Here is a 23,043-nt window from a genome sequence, read left to right on the forward strand (position 1 = left end):
TTGATGCCACATGAGTGGATAAAACTTTAATGAATGAAGCAATTTTGATCTTGGACCTAAAAAATATGAGGTTTTAAGAGGTTGAATGTTGAAGAAGTGAAAGTATAAAAGCTGCAAGCTGACATAAATTCATCAAATTTTAAAGTTATTTTTGAACTTTCAAGAAATTAAGTGTTGAAGAAGAACTGAAAGTACAAAAGCTGCAAACTAACATAAATTTATTAATTTCAAAAGTTATTTTCCAAAAATTAACAAAGTTATCTTTCAAAATATTACAAAGGAGTGAAAGACAAAATTAGGTTTTTGGACAACGAAAAGACTTAAGTTAAGAGTAAAGTTCTATCATTTCCTTCAATTTTATTTTAGCCCCTCTCAATTTTTTTATTATTTTTCCTTTTTGAGAGAAAATTTAAAAAATTGATAGATATTATTAGCAGCATAGTGCCACGTGTAATGCCAGGTAACATATTTATCCGCAGATAAGCTCAGGTGTGGAGTGGGTTGAAGTGAAGAAAGAAGAATGGCCAACATTTCAATTTCACTCCCGCGAACTGGTTTGTCCATACGAAACATCTCAACCAAACGTTCATGTTTCACTATTTCAGCTTCATCTCTCAGAATCACTTGCTCTGGTATGTATCACTCTTTCTATTTTTTCTCTTAGCTTTGTTATATGTGACCAATGTTTTTACTTTTTTGCAGTTGTAGGTGAAGCTGAGTTAGATGGATCTGATAATAAAGCAAGGTTACTTAATTTCAACAGAATCAAGGGTGTTGCTTGTGGTCTTCTTGCAGCTTATACTCTTACTTCTGCTTCATTTCCTGTTACTGCTGCCACTCAGGTTCAATATTAGTAACACTCATCAATAACTAAGCTATATCATGATATCACTCTATGCAATGCATTTCCTAGGTATCTTATATGAAAGTTAATAGTTAATAGATCTCTCTATGAGCATGTCATAAACCATTTTCATACACGTTCATGTCGGTAGATAAGCTCAAATAAGTCGGTCTAAATAGGCCCGTAAATTGTTGGCTTAGTTTTTGATCATTCTGTCATATTTAGAATTGGGAGTTGGACCTAATTCAACCCTATAGAACTAACTTGTAAGATGAAGATTGCCTTCACTTATAAACATATGGTCAAGCCATCTCGCAACTGATGTGGAACTCTTAGCAGTGTCTACACTAATTCAACGAGTTTAATAGATGAGTTTTCAACAAACACAAGTTCAACGAAACCCCTTGATTTGGCTGCTGTTCCTATTAATTTGTACCAAATTACTTACATGTGCATGATAATAGTACTGAACATATTAGGTGTTTTGTTTGAGATATAGCAACGATATTATAAACAAATTTTACTCTCACAAGATAACCACTCGGGTTGGAACTTGGAAGAGATCAAAATATTTTTTCTCAAATTATCTTTTGATTATCTTCTTGCTATTATGATTCGATCCATCCATAGTCACAGTTGATAAGGAGAATATTTCTTTGGTTTACAATTTACCATTGGACAGATATCTTGAGGCTTGAGGACATGTGATATAATTGTTAACGGTTAGTTGTAAACTTGTAAGTGACACTATGTTCAAACTAAAACATTTAGGTTTTGACAAGTTTGGGCACTTGTGGTAAACCACTACTGCTGTGTTTGAAGTGTGGTGATAAGAGCCAACTGGTATAGAAGAAGAATGAAGATACATTCTAAGGTTATTCGAGAAAATCTGATCACTTGTAGTCTCAATTTGATTCGCCAATTGAATAGACTTCCTCTCAACCCCTGTCCTATTTATAGGCCACAAGCCTTAATTATTGCATCTAGCTAATCCAGCTTAATTAACTTAGAATTGGATTTGGTTAGGAAGCTCTTGATATTTCAAGTGTGAGTTGAGTCCCACATTGGATGGAAAAGTGGATGGTGAAACTTATAAGTGAGAAGACCCATAAACCTAATGTTTTAAGGTTTTGGGTTAAGATGTGATGTCAAACTCACTTATGTGGTTGTTTGAGGCTCGATGAGATGATCCTCGGACCCCTCATGTCGAGTTTGACAAAGGTGTTCAGGTGGCGTGTCCCGTTGATGGATCCCACTAGATCCCCAAACCCCTCATGACCCAACAGAAGCCTATTACAAGTTTGCGCGAAAATTAATCTGTCTCTAGAGATATTTCTCTTAAATCCTGAAGTAAATGTCCTTCCTAGGTTTGCCGATATCACTTGTCTTTCTCTATTAGTCTTTATGGGATCCTGTCTTGTATTACGAAGTCTTGGAGTAGTATTACTATTACTTACCAACCCAATATTGTTTTTAGTTGGGGCTGGTTCTTTGTTTATACATCTTTATTTTAATGTTTTATAAAACTCCCATTTTATGGTCAACCTCAAGGTCTATTTTTCATATAGGCTAGTATTGAATATTTAAGAACATGTCATTATTTATTTTCTTTTGACGAAATATGCAAATTTAGTCTGTTTTAGTGATGTATTGTGCCAAAAAATGTTATTAAGTTTAAATTTGTGAAAGACAAATGTGATTCACACTTCTCTTGCAGAGACTTCCCCCATTGTCAACTGAGCCCGATCGCTGCGAACGTGCATTTGTTGGCAACACAATTGGTCAGGCGAATGGTGTGTATGACAAACCATTAGATCTCCGGAAATGTGATTTCACAAATGAAAAATCCAACCTGAAGGGGAAGACCCTGTCTGCAGCACTAATGTCTGATGCCAAGTTTGACGGCGCTGACATGACAGAAGTTGTAATGTCAAAGGCTTATGCTGTTGGTGGCAGCTTTAGAGGTAACATTTTTTACTAGTACAAAATCAACTTAATGTTGATGATTTTTTTAGCCTTCATATATGACAAATACATGTTTATACATACATTCATACAATTTTAAACATTTGGAACACATAAACTTATATTTATGAAGCATAACATTTATGTTGCAAAACATGTAATAAGCTTGAAATTGTATACAATAGTGTAGAAAGTTTTACACTGCCGGCAAATTACAACCCATCAAATGAATGACTTTAGAAGTACTTATGAATAAAGTCAAATGTTTTTAATGATTTGACGGTTATGATTGATTGACCGTGTAAAATATGTTTACACTAACAATGTGTACCAATTAAATCAATCTGTCATATTGGCAAGACACTGACCCGATTGGGATCTTGTACAGGTGTGGACTTCTCAAATGCAGTCTTGGATCGTGTTAATTTCGGGAAAGCTGATCTTGAAGGAGCTGTATTTAGGAACACAGTTTTATCGGGCTCCACTTTTGATGAAGCTAAGCTAGATGGTGCAGTTTTTGAGGACACTATCATTGGTTACATTGATCTCCAAAAGATATGCAGAAATACGACCATCAGTGACGATGGAAGAGCCGAGCTAGGATGTCGATGATAATTAAACAATATCTTCACTCATGTCTTCTTTTTTCTTATAAGCTACTATATCATGAATCCATGATAGTATATGAGAGTGCATTGATGAGGAGAACTAGTATATGTTTTCTACATTACATCCAAAAGTAAATTGAATTGTTTTCTTTTTCTTTGTAATGTATTGTTTCATTTGTGTTCACTTCAAATTAAAAATTGAAGACATTAATAATGGTATGGTTAATTACTTGCACTTGTTACTGTCACAGTTGCGGGTGTAAAATCAATCAATTTTTCTATAAAAACTAATGATATCAATTGGTGTTTTATGTCATTATGTGCATCCTTCGAAGTTTTGACAGTGAACATAATTATATATCGACAGTTCTGGCCATATATTCACAAGGCGCATCTGGTGTAGTGGTATCATAGTACCCTCCCACGGTACTGACCAGGGTTCGATTCCCTGGATGCGCAACATTTGTTTTATTTTTTATTTTATTGTTTTTAGCTTCTATTTTTTTTTTATAGAAATTATTCTTTTTTTTTTTTTATATAATTGTTTTACTTTCTTATATTATTTTTTGCTTGCTTTTTCACTTTCTGACTTTCTGTAAAAAAAAAAAAAAGTTTTTTACTAATACAATATCTATTTATTTATGTATATTTTATATATATAAAAGTTTTCTTTAATACTTTAATACTTTTTGTTTTTGAGAGGTTGAAAAGATTCATCATGTGTTGTTTAATAGCTTAATCTCGCAACAAAGTGTGGAGGAAAATTTATAATTGGATGTAAGTGGACAATATTATTTTTGAAATTACTTGAAGTCATTTTAATCTATTTGGCAATTTGGTGAAAGGCAAGAAAGGTTCCAAGAGAAAACATTTGGTTTGGCTTGTTACGATATATAGTGTCTTTGGCGTCTCTGGAATAATATTATGTTTAGAGTTGTTTTACCGAGTTTATTTGTACTTGTTGATCAAATTACGACATAGTATCTTTGGCGTCTCTGGAATCTCAAGGAATAATATTATGTTTAGAGTCGTTTTCCCAAGTTTATTTGTACTTGTTGATCAAATTATGTATATCTTGTGGTTTTGATTTCTCAATATAATTGGGACCAATATTTCATATGGTTATGTTGATCGGTATAATAATCATTTAACTTGCCTTCATAGTATCTAAAATTTGTGAATTGTAAGAGTTAAGTACATTTTGTATTCCTTGTAATTTAATTTTGTTTATAAAAGAAAAACTAATACACCGCACATTTATCCTAAATTTATTTCATTACTATATATAAAGCTGACTTTTTTGTTTTGTTTTTCACTACCAGTTTAATCTGATTCGGGGATCAGGCATCAAGTGGTTTCAGCCCCCTCCTGATCCTAGTTGCGGGGGATCGAACCGCGGTCCTCCCTACCAAGTTCAGCACCAATCACCACTGAACCAACTGACGATTGGTATATATAAAACTGACTTTGATATATACTTATTGATTAAAAATTAAGATAAAAGCATCGATCGTTAGCTAGTTCAGTGATAATCGATGTTGAACTTGATAGGAAAAATCACAGTTCGATCCCCCGCAACTACAATCGGGAGGGGACTGAAACCACTTGATGTCAAATTGACCCCCGAATCAGATTAAACTTGTGGTGAAAGTTAAAATAAAAAAGTTAAAATAAAAGTAACCAATATATAGGTCTGCTGTATTCTCTGTTTTGATATAGCTCTACCATGTTTACTATGTATACCTATATAGTATGGTAAAGTTTCTCAAAAATTATATACTCACAATACCATAAGGCAACGACTATTCAACTCCATGAAAAAGCAAAGTAACAATTGCTGAATAAAGTACGAGAAAACTTTGAGAAGTTTAGTTTAATAATGTACAACAAAATTATGATTTATGCTCCCAAAGAGATGATAAAATGTAACTTTCACACACTATGGTGTTATCTGAATTCACTTACATGCACCGACGACATGGAAACAAATATATGGCTGAAGGTTGTTTAAAAATTAAAACACTCACCAACATGGGAAAAAATATATGGTTGAAGCATTATTTTATTAAGCTCTCCATTTTCAATTGGTGCTTGAGAAGAGAGAAAACTAGTTACTTGATACACCAATTGAAAGAAGGCTTTCCTTGTAAAGATCGCAGATAAATTCACGTGTCTTTCCACATGTCTTTCCACCAGTAATAGTATCAACCTCCTCAATCATTTGGGTGCTCAAATTAATAGACGAATTCATTATCTTTTTTTTAATGAACATATATCCGATCTTCCCAAATCCAATTGGGGGCCATCGGATGGAAGGTAAGGGGCCATAAATATATAGTTTGATCCATGATTCACTCACACCGAGTTCACCAAGAATAGATATGTGAAAAACAATATCATCGTGATAATTTGAGAGTAAAGCAAGTGATTCATTTAACACTGTCAAGCGTTGCATCGGAGTGTATGGAGAAAAATGTTCTACCCCGATGGGTGTTGTAAGGAACACCTCATCACTCAAGTCAAATGACAACAGAGACATAGAATATTTACCGTCGATCCATCTAAACGCCAACCAATGAGGATGAACATGGTGCTGAGTATGAGGATGACGAATTGCAAGATGAATTTGGGGATGAATTGAATGATGAGGATGAAAAATTTTCCGAGGAAGTGAAGGAAGAAGAGGAACATGAACAACCACCACCAGAACCTAAAAAACCACAGAAAAAACTTAAGAGAGTAACACAAAGAAAAAATCCGCCACAAGTAAAACCACACCAGTTACATGTTATGATGGTGGTCCGACCGACTTGTCCTTGTTGCCGGGATTTGGAAAACACGTTGCTGTCTCGTTGTGGAAAGGAGATGTAAGTTATCTTCTAGAGGTTCTGCCATACCAACACCTAAGTATTTCAACCAAAACAAGCAAATCAGGATTTTTTTTATTATTTCAGTTTGTATCTACTGAACCCTGGATTCGATACCTATCTACCAAAACGCAGTTTGACAGGTAAACTTTGAAAACTCTAAAAATAAACAGTTTAAAGTAAAGATTACTTGTTGTATGACTCCAAATGAGTATAGATCCCTTTTTTGGTGATGAAACTTTGCTTTGATGCCTTCAAAACCTCCCAAAAACGCCTTAGATCGAAACAATCCCGATTGAGTGTCCAAGTGGTTATGAAAGTACAGTTTTATGTCACCTAGGCTATATAGGGTTACTTCGGTAACTGGAGATCGAACCGCAGCGTTTTCGGTTTGTACGTACCGAAACGATAAAAACAACAATATTCGGTTCGTAACTACCGAACGCATGTTTTATAGCCTCTGGCCCATACGTTTTCATCGCGTAGCAATATTTCGGGTTATAGGAGACGAAATTATGTACGTTCGGGTTTCATGTACGGAACGTTTTTTCACAAGGGTAAAACGGTCAACATTGGGGGTTTGGGAGAAGAATTGGGGGGGTCTAAAAAGCAATTTTCATTTAAATAAAGAGGGCTGGCTGATCAAAAGCCCACCAAACCGCGTGGTCCATCGCATTCAAAAAAGCAAAAATATTCCAATTCTTGTCCGTGATATCACCGCTCACCGGTAGATTCTTTGAAAAACAATCAATGATCATTACACGTGTCACTGTTTAAATAACATCGCACGATTATCCCTAGAAACACCAGATAACTCTCCCTCAAGCGCCAACACTGCAATTCTCTCACGTTTCATCAAATCGGTTCTTCTCACAACTCCTTCACAACAATCTTCCTCTATTTCGTCATTTCCAATTCCAACGGTTTAACTCTCTCACTCACTGTCTCATTCAACAAAACAAACATTAACTACTAAACAGGGTTTTAGTTTTACGCTTAAGCTTAAACACAAAATAAAAAATTCCCTTAAAACCTAGGTCATTAATTAATTTCTAGGGTTTCAATTTTCATTCATTCATTCATTCATTCACAAATCACAACACAAAAATGGGTGTTGTTGGTGAATGGCATGATTGGCAATCCCTTCTTCAATCAATAATCTTTGGTCTAATCTTCTCTTACCTTCTCGCTAAACTAATTTCAATCGTCGTTTCATTCAACAACGAAAATCTCACAATCACACGCAACACCACAACAAACACAATTCCCGATCATGATTCCAAACGAAACGACGTCGTTTCTGATCCTTCTCACCACCGTCTCGAAACCGAAGCTGAATCTGTTATGGCTGAACAAGGTAGTGTTAGAAATGAAAGCGTTGACGGTGGTGATGATGATTATGATGATGATTGGGAAGGTGTTGAGAGTACTGAATTGGATGAAGCTTTTAGCGCTGCTACTGCTTTTGTCGCTGCTGCCGCCGCTGATCGGTTGTCGCAGAAAGTTTCTAATGATGTTCAGCTTCAGCTTTATGGGTTGTATAAGATTGCAACTGAAGGTCCTTGTAGTACTCCTCAACCTTCTCCTCTTAAAATGACGGCTCGTGCTAAATGGTAGTATTCACTTTTCTTGAAACTGTTCTTTATTTGTGAGTTTGAATCTTGAAGATGACAAAAAAAGAAAGAAAGAGCTTTAACATTACGCAACATGATATATTTGGAATCTTTTGTTTGCGTTGGTCTATGTGTTTTAATAGCAATGTTTGTTGTGTTTATTGTTCAAAATTGCAAACTTAAGCCATTAGGTTTGGTCTAATGGCGAGGGGTTTGGGTATTATGCTAGAGGTCTCGGGTTCGATCCTCAGCTCCAATGTAAACCAAAAAAAAAATTGCAAACTTGAAATTGGTATGGAAATATATTTGTTGGGAGATGTCAATCCCTTAAATGGATCTTGGTTGCTTTAATGAATTAGTCACTGCAGTTGCCCGTGGAGGATAACTTCCTTTTCCAAAAATAAAATAAGGGTCATGCTAACTAGTCCACCCGGTGCATGCACTAGTTATGGAACTAAAATAAGAAATAAAAGAAAAGATATGTATTGAGACAAGCAAAATTTAGACTTTCAAGGTGTTTGACTATACAATTTTCAAGAAAAAATTTCTAAATTTGTAACGTTAGCTAGTGCCCCTGGTACGCTAGTTAGCATATGCCTAAATATCAAACTTGAAATGGGATCCGTCAAAAATGGCGTATTTTGGATGTATTTGTGTTGTAGTTTGACAAATAGGCTTTTTTTTAATGCTAATATGTTTAATTGGGAGCTTAATGATGTTTGGAACATCTTATGAATTCTTATGTGCATTGGTTAAGTGTGGTTATCTTATCTCTCTGCACTACATAAAAAGAGAGGTTATTTTGTTAACTGTTTTGTTTGCTTTGATGCTAATGTCTCCCTCCATCTTTTTTGTAGGCAAGCGTGGCAGAAATTGGGTGCGATGCCTCCTGAAGATGCAATGCAGAAGTACATTGATATTGTGTCGGAGCTATATCCTACTTGGCTTGACGGTGCCCCTTTGGTGAGCTAATAAGCCTGTTTTCGTGTTCTAAATGGATGAATCATTACTTCTTTCTTTAAAAGGGAGAATGTTTGTATTTGAAATGAAAGTAGTATGTTTACAACTTAAATTTGTTATGCGTGTCTTTGTGTGATTTTTTTTATCTTGTCTCTAACTACCTTACTACTATTGCTGTGTCTGTGACAGAGGAGCAAAAGGGGTGACGGTAGTGGCCCTAGTTCAGACGCTCGAGGACCAATGGGACCAGTATTCAGCTCTTTTGTTTATGAAGAGGAATGCGGCAATGACTCGTAAGATTTTATAAAACTCTGTCTCTGTTTTTGTGCATGTATCTATCTGGAGTGAGACTAATTCTCACTCCATGTACAAAGTCTCCTTTCCCCTTCTTTAATCTTGTCTTTGTTGTCAAGATCTTTTTTGAATGCTCTGATACGATCATATGCAGTTTCCTCCTCTTACCTTGGGTCTTCATATATTACACATTTAGCATATTCTATTATTTTTTTAAATAAAAAACTCAAACACCAGACAGCATTTTGGTAACATGAATGTACATTTTGCTGCTTTTTGCAAGACAGCTTGGTACTAATTGCTTCTTCTATATCTTTGCTTGGTACTTATAGTGTTATCTTCAGTTTTTTTTCCCTCAACTCAAATTTAGTTGTTTCCCATCCTAATTTTTTCTTTTTATATGCTAAGGCTTAGGATACACTCAGAGAGACTTGTCAGTTTTAAACATTACAAGTCACATTGTTATTTTAACATAGCAAGGTGAATATTGCTTTGTGATTCCAGTGATTAAGGCAACCTTCTGTAACTTTTTTAATTCAATATTTTTTTAGAGTTTTGAAACTAACTTCTATACAAGTAATGAAGTATTTATATTAGTTTCTTGTATTGTCAACTCTGAATTTTCTAAGTTTTGCATTATAAAGGATAGGATAGCATAAAATCTTTGGTTTGCTTCTCCGAGATTCCCTTGTTTTACCAGATTTGGCTCCTCTAAAATGAGTGATTTACTTTAGAGGGTAAAGTAAGACTTGTAAATTGTTGATGAGAAAATTATATTAGGTTAGATGCATATCAAATTATGGATATGTTAAATATCAACAGTGGTGTAAATTTATTACTTTCCCCTCTAAACCTAGAGATCACATTGGAGGAGGCAAACATACTTAGTAAAACTAATACATTTCTTTCTCGAGTAATGCTATGGTCACACCCATTAACACACTCTTTTTAACACACTACCTTCTATTGGTCCACATCATTACTTTTTTTAAGTCAGTTACTTGTTACCGGTTGATGGGAAATCTAAGAGATTTATTTTCACACTCCCCGAAACTGTTCATTTCTTATTCTCCGTTGAATATTTTTCCTTCCCTTCTTCCACACACTTGCTGCATATGTTTGAATGTTACAGAATCGACAAAACAAGCCATAGCACCCACTTAATTATGCAGATTTTGTGCAAAGTTTAATTATGCAGTTCTCTTTATGCTTTGGTACATATGCTTTGACATTGAAATTAAGCACTTTCTTCCTTTATGAAACATAATCCGCACAGCAGCAACCCTTTGACAAAAGTAAACACAAAAGGAAACAAACTCTAATGCAGCAACAAAATCCAATCCAAAATCCTAAAACTCAACTCCCAAAAAAATTGAAGAAAATTGAATCTGCCATTTTTCAGTAGTGTTATCAAAGAACATCAATAGCAAATTGATGTTCTTTGAATTCTTCAATCAATTCAGCATATGGATAATACCCATTGTAATACCTATCTCAATTTGTCTAAAGAGAAAGGGAACCTAAAAATCGATTAAGCTTGCCGGCGGCGATTTTGACGGCAATCAGAGGTTGCAACTGAAAGGACTGGGTAAAACATATTTTCGCAGAGACGAGATCCCGTGTAGATGGAGCGAATGAGAAGGAGGAGAGGCGGAGGAGCAGAGAACGCAATTGATTTCTCTCTCTTTTTTTTTTTTTTTTCATACAGGAATTTGTTTTTTCTCTCTACCGGCTGAATAGGTCATTAGGTAAGTGATTTTAAAAAAAAAAAATGTGGACCAAAGCATAGCATTTTGTCAAAGGGTTTTGGATACTATATGAGAAAGAAGAGTAATGCTATGGTCACACCCACTAACACACTCTTTTTAACACACTACCTTCTATTTTTTTTTTTAAATCCTTAAAAAATCCTAAAAAAATAGTGGGTGTGACCATAGCATTACTCTTCTTTCTCATATAGTATCCGTTTAGTTGTCACGTATCTTGCCCTCCTTATGCATCACCTTCTTGTTGTTAATCACCTATTCTCCCCTATGCCGTGTATGCCTTTCCCATTAAACAATTGACGTTTTGGTGAAGTTAAGGATTTTATGGACTGATTACAAGGTTAATTTATAAATTAGCAGACTTTAGTATTTTACTGACAGTATTTCAATATACCAAGTGCCAATTATATCTAATCTAATGAATAACATTTGAACACCAATAACAATAAAAAATCAGGAAGTTTCTTCATCAAAAGGCTACAGTTGGGAAAACCAAACATTGGTAGATATTGATATTTCATTATCTTTCTTTACAGGAAAATGGACGCCATTCACGGATTTGCAAGAGAAGGAGATGTGGCTAATCTACTCAAGTGTATTGAAAATGGTGTTTCAGTGAATTTGAAGGGTGGGTTATTTAGATATATGTTTTTCCAACTGTACTATGCATTATTCTCAAGTGTGCTGCAAGTTGTCAATAATCTTTTAATTTCTTTCTTTTGGTTTCAAAATAGTCAAAGTCCCTCATTAATAGCTTTTGTTCTGCGCATTCACCTATTTTAGTAAGATAAACATAAATTTGTATTTTAGCAGCGTTGCTTGACTAGCCTAACACAAGCATGCATATGCATGCTTCACTGCTATAGAATTGTGTAAAACTAAGTCAGTTGCTATGTGTTTTTCAACAAGCCTCAGGTTATTGTTGTTGATTCTAGGGGTGTTTCTTTCCACCATTTAGTTCCTTTTCTTCTTGGGCTTCTTTCCCCTGTTGTATTCCAAAAAAAAAGATAGAAAGTTGATTGGTAATTAGAAGTTGAATTGCCAATGTGGCATGAGATGAGGAATCTCGTGGACCTCTGCTAATTTGGAAGTTCTGTATTATTTTGCCTATAGAGTTGGATTGTAGTGAAAAAATGTTATTTTCTTGATTATCATTAAGTCCTATAAGTATCCTCAGCATTCTTATTGTGATTGATTGTGTGAGGGTTATCAAATTAATAATAGCTTTATACTATTATTACTTTTCCTTTTCTTAACAACATGCGTTTTTTGAAATGTGTGCAGACAGTGAGGGTCGGACACCATTACACTGGGCTGTGGATCGTGGCCACCTTAATGTCACAGAGCTGTTGATCAGCAAGAATGCTGATGTAAATGCCAAGGTATTCATCAGTATATGTTTTAATGCAGCCTTTCAGGAGCTTTCCATATGCTTTAAGGTCTTAGCTGTTGCTCTTTAGAATGGAAACAGGACGGAACCTTTATTGGGTTTTGAGTAATCTTCGCGGCATAAGTTGCATAGTGTAGTATAGCACAAGCTTTTGTATATGATTTTGTGCATATTTTAACTTATGTCAAACTCAATTTTGCTACTTTCTGTTGTTCTTATGTTTTCTTTTTTGAAGGATAATGATGGACAAACTGCACTGCACTACGCTGTAACGTGCGAGAGAGAAGCCATAGCTGAATACTTAGTGAAACATAGTGCAGACATCCATTCAGAAGATAATGATGGCAGTTCTTCGCGTGACATCTGTAGTTCCAAGTGGCCATTTATGCAGCATGAGGGAGAAGTAAAATGATTGTTCATTTTTGTATGTTGCTGCTTTTGGCTAGTACATCCTTGCCCAAATCCCTTCAGGATGCACGTGTCCATATAACTTGAATTTTTTGCCCTTACTCTTGGTGTACACACCCTTTTAACTGTAGTCTACACCTATCCACTGCTTAGGTAATGGTTAATGAAGTATATTCTGTTATGTTGTTTCCTCTGCTCAAACTCCTTATTTTGGTCCCTCATTTCTTTATATGAGGGATGATGATACATGCGAGAAAACTATAGCAGCAACAACTCCAACAATGAAAGGGGATAGTTATTGTTGGTGGGGGGGATAGGTCCGCAAATGGTGTAGGATCGGAATCCAGATTGCCGGAAAATCATTTATTGATTTGCGGAATATCTTTTCTTTTTAAACTAATCGGTAGATACATACCCGATACATGTATTAAGTATTAACGGGGACTCCCTTATCATACCTTTGGAAAATGCATTATTTCTATGTCTAATGATATCTTCATAAACTTTATTTTAATCACACAAGCTACAAAACTGTGAGCACTTTCATTAACAATTATCGCCAAAAAATTGTCGCATGATTATATAGTTTTGTGGACTGAGTCTCTGCATGCAATATGAAGGTAAAGTCCAATTTCTACCAACAGTCCTGTGTAGAGCATCACCATAGTCTTATTAGTCAACATCAGGGGACATCATTTCACTCCTCACTTTGTTTACTGCCAATGCGCAACTCTTTGTAGTGGCTAAGCCACTAATGTTCTTCAACACAGAAGGCATGGTAGTGGGTTGGACCATGAATTTGCGAATGTTGTGTCTGGCTCCCTCCAAATCAAAATTCGTAGTCTACAAATCTCTTCATTTTCTTTTGTTTTCCTACACGGATCTTAGCTTCCTGTCCCAAGCGTTTATGAATGGTTCTGTTCTGTCTCACAAGTTGGCATTTTAGATGCTTATCATTGATTCATTGTCTCATCTATGTACGTCTGCATTGAATCGAAGATGAGTGTGTGAGCTAGTTGTTAAAGGAGGTGTTCACGGTTCACGAGCTAGTTGTTATTGACTTGTTGCAATTGAGATCCAAATATGCACCTGTGTTGGGTGACAAACCATTAACACGCATCTTTGGAATCATAATCTCAACCTTGATAGTTGATACAAACATGCACCACATATTTTAAATGAATTTGTCTGTTAATGGTGAATGTATTTGATATGATTCAAAAAAATTATACTAGTTTATTCTTCATCTCTTCCGCTAACTTTATATTTAACGTTTATCACTATAAATTCCATATAAATTCTCTTTTTAGAAACTTTACATGTTCAAGTATATGCTGGTATCACTATTATGTGAGTAATGTGACCTTATCATATGTACCTTTTTTAGCAGGTGTACTATCTGTACCTGTAATTGAATTCTTCGCTTGTAATGCTGCAGAATGTTGAATTTGGCAAGTTGGTTTTACTTCAATTATTATGAATGAATGAATGAATAAACGACCCCACAAAGGCACAAACAAACAATAATAGTTTATGATTTATTTTTTTATTTATTGATGATTCATTGAATTCAAACGCGGGCCCGTCGTCCAGGCAAAAGGCACCGCCTTTCCGCGCTGTACGCCCTGTACCCATAAAGTCTAATAATTAATTAATCTGAAAATGAAAATTATTCATATTTAATATTTTCATTTTGTTTTTGAAAATTCGGTATTTAGTCAAAAAAGAAAAAAAAAAACTTAAAAATTGATTAATTTGATAAAACCAATCTCATCAAACTTGAACTTTAAATAAATTTACTAATAAGTATGAAGTTTATTATTTATGTGAAAAATAGTTTATATCCTCCAACTTTTTATTTAATTTTTTTTGTTCCTTATTTAATATATTTCCTTTGCTTAAAAAAAAAGTTGAAAAATGAATTCTTCTTTTGACAAAAGAAAATCGATGTTAGAGGGTATGCTACTACATGCAATTATTTTTACGATATCTATTAACTACTCTCTCGGTCCTTAATATAAGAGAAATTTTACTTTTTAGATTCATTGATAATCTAATATATGTAGTCCATATTATTGACTAAATACATTAAATTTGCAATGAATTTAAAAAGAAAAGTGTATCTTATATTAAGGACCGGAGGAAGTATAATCATTATTACTTAAAAATCAGACTAGCGGGCCAGGCAGACACGTTTGTGTCTAACTTATGTCAAAAAAAATAAAAATATGTCTTATGTTATGGTGAGTTTGTTAATAAAATATTTTTGTTGCTACTAAAAAAATCAAGGATATTGTTAGTATTATGAAAAATTCACACAAAAACTCATGTATTCTCTTTATATATAGTATAGAATAGATATACAACTAACAAGAAACTCCATTTTTTTTTTATGATAGAAACTCCAATACTTTTTTATTTTATTTTCACCACCAGTTTAATCTGGTTCGGGGGTCAGTTCTGGCGTCAAGTGGTTTCAGCCCCTCCCGATCGCAGTTGCGGGGATCGAATCGTGGTCCTCCCTACCAAATTCAACGTCAATCACCACTGAACTAACGATGGTTATAAACTCCAATACTTTATTATTGAAAAACATGAAAAGATAATCACCATATCCATATAGATATGGCCTTTTGTATCCTAGCTTTGCGTCAATAAAATTTGTTTTCTTTAAAAAAAAATCTAATATCAATCAAAATAATAAAAAAAACAAAAAAAAAGATGCATCAAATTTTATTTCAGTCAAATGAAAAAATTGTTTTTTTTTTTTTTTTTTTAAGATTACAAGAGCGTCTAAGTCCAGAAAAGAAAAATTAAGATAAAACTAAATGAGGAGTATCAACTCTAATATAATACCAGCTTGAAAATAAAATCAAACATTAAGCTGTAAATTGTTTTAAAACTATCAAATCACCACTACTTTCACACATTATATTTGCCAAAACATATGCACAAGAATTAACTTCACGATACACATGACATATATGGTACCTCCCAAACTAATCTAATAAGTCTTTGATAATTTTCACTAAAGTCCAGACATTCAACATCCTCATTTAAATGTTGATAACATTTTGATCACCACTTGAGAATCCACGTGAAGCTATGACGAGTACGAATTGTTGAAGTTTTAAAGTTGGTCCAAAATTGTGATATAAAAGTATAAAACATAATGCTTATTTATTATGAAAAAATTAAAATTATTATTTTTTTTATAAAAAAATTCTTTTACAAAAATATTGTAAGAATTTACAATAGTACCATCTTTAAGAAAATGTCCAATAAATAAATAAATAAATAAAAATTCTATTATTGTTTTTTATTTTTATTTTTTAATTAAAATAATAATTCGAACCCAGCACTTGTGATTGTAACCGCTGTTACAATTGTGTGTACTCTCTATTCTGTTATTCTCTTCTCTCTCACTCTCTCCTTCCTTCGCTATTCCTTCAGATCTCTTCTCCGATTCCAGGTATCTTCGTTTATCCGATCTACTTTTTCCGTTCTCGTTATTTTCCCTCCAATTTTACTTTTCTGTTCATTTTTATTACGAATTTTTGTTTCTGCGATTTAGGTTTTCGTATTAGGATACTTCGACACATTAGTTTTATTCATTTTTTGAATTACGATCTATTTGAATTGGTTTTCGTATTGATTTGGATCCGATCTATTATTGATTTGTTTGAATCTATTCATTCGATGTTAATTTTTGTTCGAGATGAAAAGTAAGCATGGGCACACGCAGTTGCCATAGTTTAGTCAACTGTAAATTCTGCATTCGGTTAACTACAGATTTGCTTGGTTTTATTGTTTCATGTTGATAAATGTTATCGATAGCGAAAAACTCGATTAATTTTTTACACATATGAACTAACTATCATTAAAGAATGAATAAACCATCAATTTAGTTTTTAAATAAACTATCATTTTGTATTCAATTTAGTCCCTAAACTATATAAATGTATAATAAGTAGTCCCTGAAGAATACTGTCAATTTAGACCCTGCTATTAACTTATTAAGATTTTAAGGACTAAATTGACGGGTTTTCATATAGTTTAGCGACCAAATTGACGGATTTCATATACTTTAGGGATTTATGATTATATTTATATAGTTTATGGACTAAATTGGAGAGAGAGTGATAGTTTAGGAGGAAATTGTTAGTTTATTCGAGCATATTGTGTATGTTATACTTTGAGAAATTCAGTTTTCATTTGAATAAATTTTTGCTGTCCGTCTTTTTCCTGGTTCATTTTGTACCATAGTCATATGATTGTATTTTTGCTTTATTTTTCTGCTCGATTCATAATATATTGCTGTTATATTGTGGCCATCTTTATATATTGCTTTGTTTCCATCAACTTGCTGGCCAATTGGTTGGTCTTTAGATCTGCAATCTTGATAATTTATTTATTAATAAATTAATCGTTTCTTTGATAGACTCATTATCTTGCCTCGCTTTTTTATGTTTCTTCATTTTTTTTAAACTTATAAGTGGAATATTAAGAGCTGGTTGTTTTTTGCAATTAGGTATAGCATGGCGATGGAAGTTACTCAGGCACTTTTGAATGCTCAATCCATTGATGGGACTGTACGTAAGCATGCTGAAGAAAGTCTGCGGCAATTTCAGGAGCAAAACCTTCCAGGTTTCTTGGTCTCTCTTTCTGGAGAGTTAGCAAGTGAAGATAAACCAGTTGATAGCCGAAAGTTGGCAGGTTTGATACTTAAAAATGCATTGGATGCCAAGGATGAAAACAGAAAGCGAGAATTGGTCCAGAGATGGTTGTCATTGGACTCTGCAGCAAAGGCCCAGGTTAAGGCATGCTTGCTGCAAACACTCTCTTCTCTTGTACTTGAGGCTCGGTCTACAGCAACTCAAGTTGTTGCCAAAATTGCTGGAATTGAGCTTCCTCAGAAACAGTGGCCTGAGCTGATAGGATCACTTTTATCAAATATTCATCAAGTTCCTGCTCACGTCAAGCAAGCAACTTTGGAGACTCTGGGATATTTGTGTGAAGAGGTCTCTCATGAGGTTGTTGATCAAGACCAAGTAAATAAAATTCTTACTGCTGTAGTTCAAGGTATGAATTCATCTGAAAAGAACAATGACGTAAGACTTGCTGCTACCAGGGCATTATATAATGCTCTTGGATTCGCACAGGCTAATTTTAGCAATGATATGGAGCGTGAATATATCATGAGAGTTGTTTGTGAGACAACTATGTCTCCCGAAGTGAAAATACGACAGACAGCTTTTGAATGTTTGGTCTCAATTGCTGCCATGTATTATGTAAAGCTGGCTCCTTACATCCAGGATATATATAACATCACAGCAAAGGCTGTTAGGGGTGATGAGGAGTCTGTTGCTCTCCAAGCCATTGAATTCTGGAGCACGATTTGTGATGAGGAGACTGATATCTTGGAAGAATATGTGGGTGATACCACCGGGGACTCTGATATACCTTGTTTTTATTTCATTAAGCAAGCCCTTCCTGCACTCGTGCCTCTACTGTTGGAAACATTACTTAAACAAGAAGAGGATCAAGATCTGGATGAAGGTGCATGGAATATTGCAATGGCAGGTGGTACATGCCTTGGTTTAGTTGCTCGTACTACCGGAGATGATATTGTACCACTGGTAATGCCCTTCATTGAGGAGAACATTACAAAACAAGATTGGAGACAGAGGGAAGCAGCCACTTATGCATTTGGCTCTATCTTGGAGGGGCCTTCCCCGGACAAATTAGTACCTCTTGTTAATCACGCTCTTCCGTTCATGCTCAGTGCTCTAGTGAAGGATCCAAGTAACCATGTTAAAGACACCACTGCTTGGACTTTGGGACGAATGTTTGAATTTCTTCACAGTTCAATTGTTGGCACACCTATTATTAATGAGGGAAATGCCCAACAAATTATTACAGTTCTCCTTCAGAGCATGAAGGATGTCCCTAATGTTGCTGAGAAAGCCTGTGGAGCCCTGTATTTTCTTGCCCAGGGTTATGAGGATGTGGGGCTAACATCTCCTATAACTCCCTTTTTCCAGGAAATTGTTCAATCCCTTCTCACTGTTACCCACAGAGAGGATGCTACAGAATCACGATTAAGAACGGCAGCATATGAAACTTTGAATGAAGTAGTAAGATGTTCAACAGATGAAACAGCACCTTTGGTGTTACAACTGGTTGCTGTCATCATGATGGAGCTGCACAAATGTCTTGAAGCACAAAATCTTTCTTCTGATGAAAGAGAAAAACAGAGTGAACTTACAGGCCTTCTTTGTGGGTGTTTGCAAGTAATTATTCAGAAGCTAGGTTCTTCAGAACCTACCAAATATGTTTTCTTGCAGTATGCTGATCAGATAATGGGACTGTTCATCAGGGTCTTTGCTTGTAGAAATGCCACTGCACATGAGGAAGCCATGCTAGCTATTGGAGCCCTTGCCTATGCAATAGGCCCTGATTTTGCTAAATACCTGCCGGAATTTTACCAGTTTCTGGAGGCTGACCTTCAGAATTTTGAGGATTACCAAGTTTGTGCCGTAACTGTTGGTGTAGTAGGCGACATATGCAGGGCATTGGAGGATAAAATACTGCCATACTGTGATGGGATTATGACACAACTTCTCAAAAATTTGTCAAGTGATAACTTGCACCGTTCTGTGAAGCCCCCGCTATTTTCATGCATTGGCGATATAGCACTTGCTATAGGAGACAACTTCAATAAGTATTTAACGTACGCAATGAACACACTACAAATTGCTGCAGAGATGTACGCACACACATCAGGCTTTGACTTGGAAATGACAGAGTACATTAACAATCTGAGAAATGGGATATTAGAGGCATATTCTGGGATCTTCCAAGGGTTTAAGAATTCATCAAAAACGCAGTTCTTGATTCCTTATGCTTCCCACATCCTCCACTTCTTGGATAGCATATACATGGAAAAAGACATGTGAGAAAGGACAAAAGTTATTTTTTCAATTTATTTTTTCAATTGTGATATATTCCTTGTTTTAGTGACTTCATTGAATTTTCGTACCGCAGGGATGACGTGGTTATGAAAACAGCTATTGGAGTCCTTGGAGATCTAGCTGATACACTTGGAAGCAATGCCGCTTCTTTAATTCAACAGTCTTTGTCAAGCAGAGACTTTTTAAACGAATGTTTGACCTCAGACGATCATATGATTAAAGAATCTGCTAAATGGGCCAAGTTGGCTATCAGCCGCGCTATATCTGTTTGAGGTTCATCTCAGTTAGCATATCCTGTCATAAACTACTTGCATGCATTTGGGTGTGTTGAGGTGGGTCGTGGGATTGCATGTGTCAGATTGTCTCCATGGTCAGACAACAGAAGTATCTTTTTGAAGGTCTTCAAGTTGTCACTAACTCTTGCATGCATCATCTCCAAAGCATCACTGACCTTTGCATGAGCACCATTAAGTCCGGTACGTTCAAGAATGCATCACTGACTTTTGCATGAGCACCATTAAGTCCAGTACTTTCAAGAGGAAGAAGTTAGCAATGAGATTTCAAATGTGGGTTTAGATCTTCATGAGGAGTGTAAGTTGAATTGCTGAGCTGCTGAGAAGAGGTAACTGATTCATGACTGAGAAACTACTCTACTCTTAGTCAGACTTGGACGTCGAGTTGGAAGTTAAGATAAACTGGTTCTATCCTAAAAATGTTTTGTTTTTAATTTCTGATCTGGTCGTGGGTTATTGGAATAGATGAACTCCCAGGGTTGAACTGGTTTTCATCAACACCACCACACAAGTGCTTTGTTTCTAAATAGATACTCTCCTTTTCTGACTTTTAACCCTGCATCTTCTTGAGTCATTTTTTTCATCACCTCACTGTGTATTCATAGTCTGTTTATCATCCATATTACTTTTTCTACACGTAACTGCTTTTCTATTCTCTGAGTCATTTGTGATTGTTGACCCAGGATAGGAAAAAGTTGCTTCCTACTTGCATTATGCATTTCTATTTTGATGTCCGTCAGTGTCTTAGGTCAAAATCATACTGCATTCATGATATCATCAAACCTTCTTTATTTCTTTGTTTTGAATTGGTATGCAAAATCATATATTGGCTATTCCTGTGGATTGGTACAAAAGCTGGTCGTATATTGTGGTGATATCAAAAGAACCAACTAAATGGAGGTGGATTGCTGTTTCTCTTGCTGGAACACAGTTGTCTGAGTTTAGCTTTAAATTGATATCTTTCCCTTGTGTCTATATAAAAATTTGTGAATTTTGCTTTGCTCGGGCATTTGTTATGTTTCCTGTATACCTTATTATGGTTTGGTGATATAATTTTTTTTTATATACTGATATAAGATAAAATTGTATAATTGTTTTATTATTTTCATTGCCAGTTTCAGTTCGATATTTCCTGCATTGTCAAATTTAAATTGATTTGCATATACTTGAATATTATGTACTGGAATGTTACAAAAACCAGATAATCCGAAGTATTCTAATGGTCATAATTTTTTTCTTAAAGTGAATAAGTGGAAAATTTCAGTTTGAATCTTAGCTCCTACATTTTGCAATGTTTTTACCATTTAAAATATGCTTACGGATATAAATTTACTTATTTCCAACTGTGAAAATCATCACCTTTCCATCCTGAGATGTTCTTTGGTAGGTTACTAAGATTTTTTTTTCCTTTGGTACTGGTTACTTAAGATTCTAATTAGCCTCTACCAAACTGTGTTTGTGTTTAGCTGAAGCTATTTTTCCACAACATGGTGAATAGTAGATCAAGTTTGTCGTCTATATTAGAATCGTTAGATTTTATTTATTTATTTATTTATTCAGCTGTATTGTCTTACTCTTACAGATTTTTTAGGATGGAAACCAAAATCAATTGTTTTGAAACCCTTGATGAAAATATTAACATTAAAATAAGAATAAATTAAATCCGTAAAAAACTGATCATTTTTTGTGAAGTATTCTTCGGAAATTATTTTTAAATATTTTTCTTATTCTTTCAATGAAAATTGCACACTCAAAACCCAAAGACAAATATCCCAATCTATGAGAGTTTTTATACTCTATGATTTTTTTTCTTTCTAATTTCAATTTTAGGTTTTTCATAAACTTTCGTTCAAACCTTTTTAGGGATGTTAATTTATCAATGTGAGTGGAGATTCATTTCATACATAGATTTTTCCATTTGATGCTCACACGTGAAAATTGCTTCTTTGTGGTACAATGAAAAAAAAAAGGTTTGAGAACAGGAACATAGTCAAAATATGTTAATATTCATTTGAAAAATAATATAAAATTTACAATTATTTTTTGTTAATGGAGTCCTTATAGTATTGGGAGATAGAGACGTGAGAGAGGGGGAAGGAGGGAGAATCTTTTAGTATTGTTGAATGGGGATTGAGGGAGTACTTCTCATCCCACTGTGGCCTTGTAACATCGTTAAACATATATCATATTTTCATACTCAAGTAAATTAAATAAAATCAATCTCATAAACACTTGAAAGAAAAATATAGGCAACATTCAAAATAATATAAAACGAAAAATGACACAAGGAGCAACAATGTAGGGTATTCAATTAGGATTTGCCGTCGACACAAGTTTAGGATTTTAGAGAGAAATAAGAGGGGTTGTCTCTTAGTATAACTCTAGGGTTGAGCAAAGGGAATTGATTACACATTGGGAAACACTTATCAAATCGAGTCTTTTGGACACTGGAAGAAATTCGGAATTTGGGTAGAATTATGATTAATCCTTGTAACCCAATTGAGAATTTCTTTGTAAAGTTACTCTTTGATATAATGGAACGGAGGGGATGCTGTCTCCCCTAGAGTAGTTTGTTTTGACCGAACTGGGTAAACAAATTATCGTGTTATTTCTTTTCCTTTATCGGTTGTTATTATTATTGCTTATTTCTCTTGTTATTGGTTACCGTTCTATTGCTCTACACATTAAGTTTTCATTTGTGTGATTTTATTGACGAATTCACAACAGTTCCCATTAGCACCAACCTCCGTAGGAATGGTTTTGTCAAGTTTTCTTTGGTCAGATTTGCCACTTTTGCTGTTGTGGTTATGGAAGTTCAGATCTAAATCTATAAGATATTTTGACAAACAATTATTAAACAATTATTTAGGGTTAATGATTTGTGGATTTTTGAGTTTTTTTTTTTTTTAAAGAAGAAGATGAAGATCCATGAACAATGTTCAACAAAATTTGGATTTGTTGAATTTAAATAAAAAGTATTTTAAAAAATAAAATTTAGTATATTTTTAATAAAAAATAAGAAAAAAAGGGTTTATACATGCGTATTATAAAATATAAAGGA

The 23,043-nt window shown here is 34.5% G+C and overlaps 3 protein-coding genes and 1 non-coding gene across 5 annotated transcripts; all 4 read left to right on the plus strand.

Moving 5' to 3' along the window:
* The first annotated feature begins 463 nt into the window (after positions 1-463).
* Positions 464-3,579, plus strand: LOC123909228 (thylakoid lumenal 17.4 kDa protein, chloroplastic). Its single transcript, XM_045960027.1, has 4 exons — positions 464-632; positions 703-842; positions 2,562-2,808; positions 3,198-3,579. The coding sequence occupies exons 1-4, from the start codon at positions 521-523 to the stop codon at positions 3,419-3,421; spliced, it is 723 nt and encodes a 240-aa protein (XP_045815983.1). The 5' UTR covers positions 464-520; the 3' UTR covers positions 3,422-3,579.
* Positions 3,580-3,805: 226 nt separating this feature from the next.
* TRNAG-CCC lies at positions 3,806-3,876 on the plus strand. The gene has a single exon. It is a non-coding gene; the product is annotated as a tRNA-Gly (tRNA).
* A 3,151-nt stretch (positions 3,877-7,027) lies between these two features.
* Positions 7,028-12,903, plus strand: LOC123909229 (acyl-CoA-binding domain-containing protein 1). Of its 2 annotated transcripts, XM_045960029.1 has the most exons (7): positions 7,083-7,897; positions 8,755-8,860; positions 9,047-9,150; positions 11,454-11,545; positions 12,202-12,299; positions 12,543-12,760; positions 12,808-12,903. In XM_045960029.1, the coding sequence occupies exons 1-6, from the start codon at positions 7,392-7,394 to the stop codon at positions 12,717-12,719; spliced, it is 1,083 nt and encodes a 360-aa protein (XP_045815985.1). In that variant the 5' UTR covers positions 7,083-7,391; the 3' UTR covers positions 12,720-12,760; positions 12,808-12,903. The 2 variants fall into 2 exon arrangements, with proteins under 2 accessions (XP_045815984.1, XP_045815985.1); XM_045960028.1 differs by having other exon boundaries at positions 7,028-7,897; positions 12,543-12,903.
* Positions 12,904-16,029: 3,126 nt separating this feature from the next.
* Positions 16,030-21,090, plus strand: LOC123909230 (importin subunit beta-1). Its single transcript, XM_045960030.1, has 3 exons — positions 16,030-16,187; positions 17,247-19,670; positions 19,763-21,090. The coding sequence occupies exons 2-3, from the start codon at positions 17,254-17,256 to the stop codon at positions 19,959-19,961; spliced, it is 2,616 nt and encodes an 871-aa protein (XP_045815986.1). The 5' UTR covers positions 16,030-16,187; positions 17,247-17,253; the 3' UTR covers positions 19,962-21,090.
* The last annotated feature ends 1,953 nt before the right edge of the window (positions 21,091-23,043 follow it).

Source organism: Trifolium pratense, linkage group LG2 (assembly GCF_020283565.1).
Source record: "Trifolium pratense cultivar HEN17-A07 linkage group LG2, ARS_RC_1.1, whole genome shotgun sequence".
NCBI lineage: Eukaryota > Viridiplantae > Streptophyta > Magnoliopsida > Fabales > Fabaceae > Trifolium > Trifolium pratense.

Coding starts and splice junctions, on each gene's coding strand:
- LOC123909228 (XM_045960027.1), top strand. CDS start 521: ATGGCCAACATTTCAATTTCACTCCCGCGAACTGGTTTGTCCATACGA. Junction 843..2,561: donor CTGTTACTGCTGCCACTCAG/GTTCAATATTAG, acceptor CTTCTCTTGCAG/AGACTTCCCCCATTGTCAAC. Junction 2,809..3,197: donor TGTTGGTGGCAGCTTTAGAG/GTAACATTTTTT, acceptor GATCTTGTACAG/GTGTGGACTTCTCAAATGCA.
- LOC123909229 (XM_045960028.1), top strand. CDS start 7,392: ATGGGTGTTGTTGGTGAATGGCATGATTGGCAATCCCTTCTTCAATCA. Junction 7,898..8,754: donor ATGACGGCTCGTGCTAAATG/GTAGTATTCACT, acceptor TCTTTTTTGTAG/GCAAGCGTGGCAGAAATTGG. Junction 12,300..12,542: donor ATGCTGATGTAAATGCCAAG/GTATTCATCAGT, acceptor TCTTTTTTGAAG/GATAATGATGGACAAACTGC.
- LOC123909230 (XM_045960030.1), top strand. CDS start 17,254: ATGGCGATGGAAGTTACTCAGGCACTTTTGAATGCTCAATCCATTGAT. Junction 19,671..19,762: donor ATATACATGGAAAAAGACAT/GTGAGAAAGGAC, acceptor TTCGTACCGCAG/GGATGACGTGGTTATGAAAA.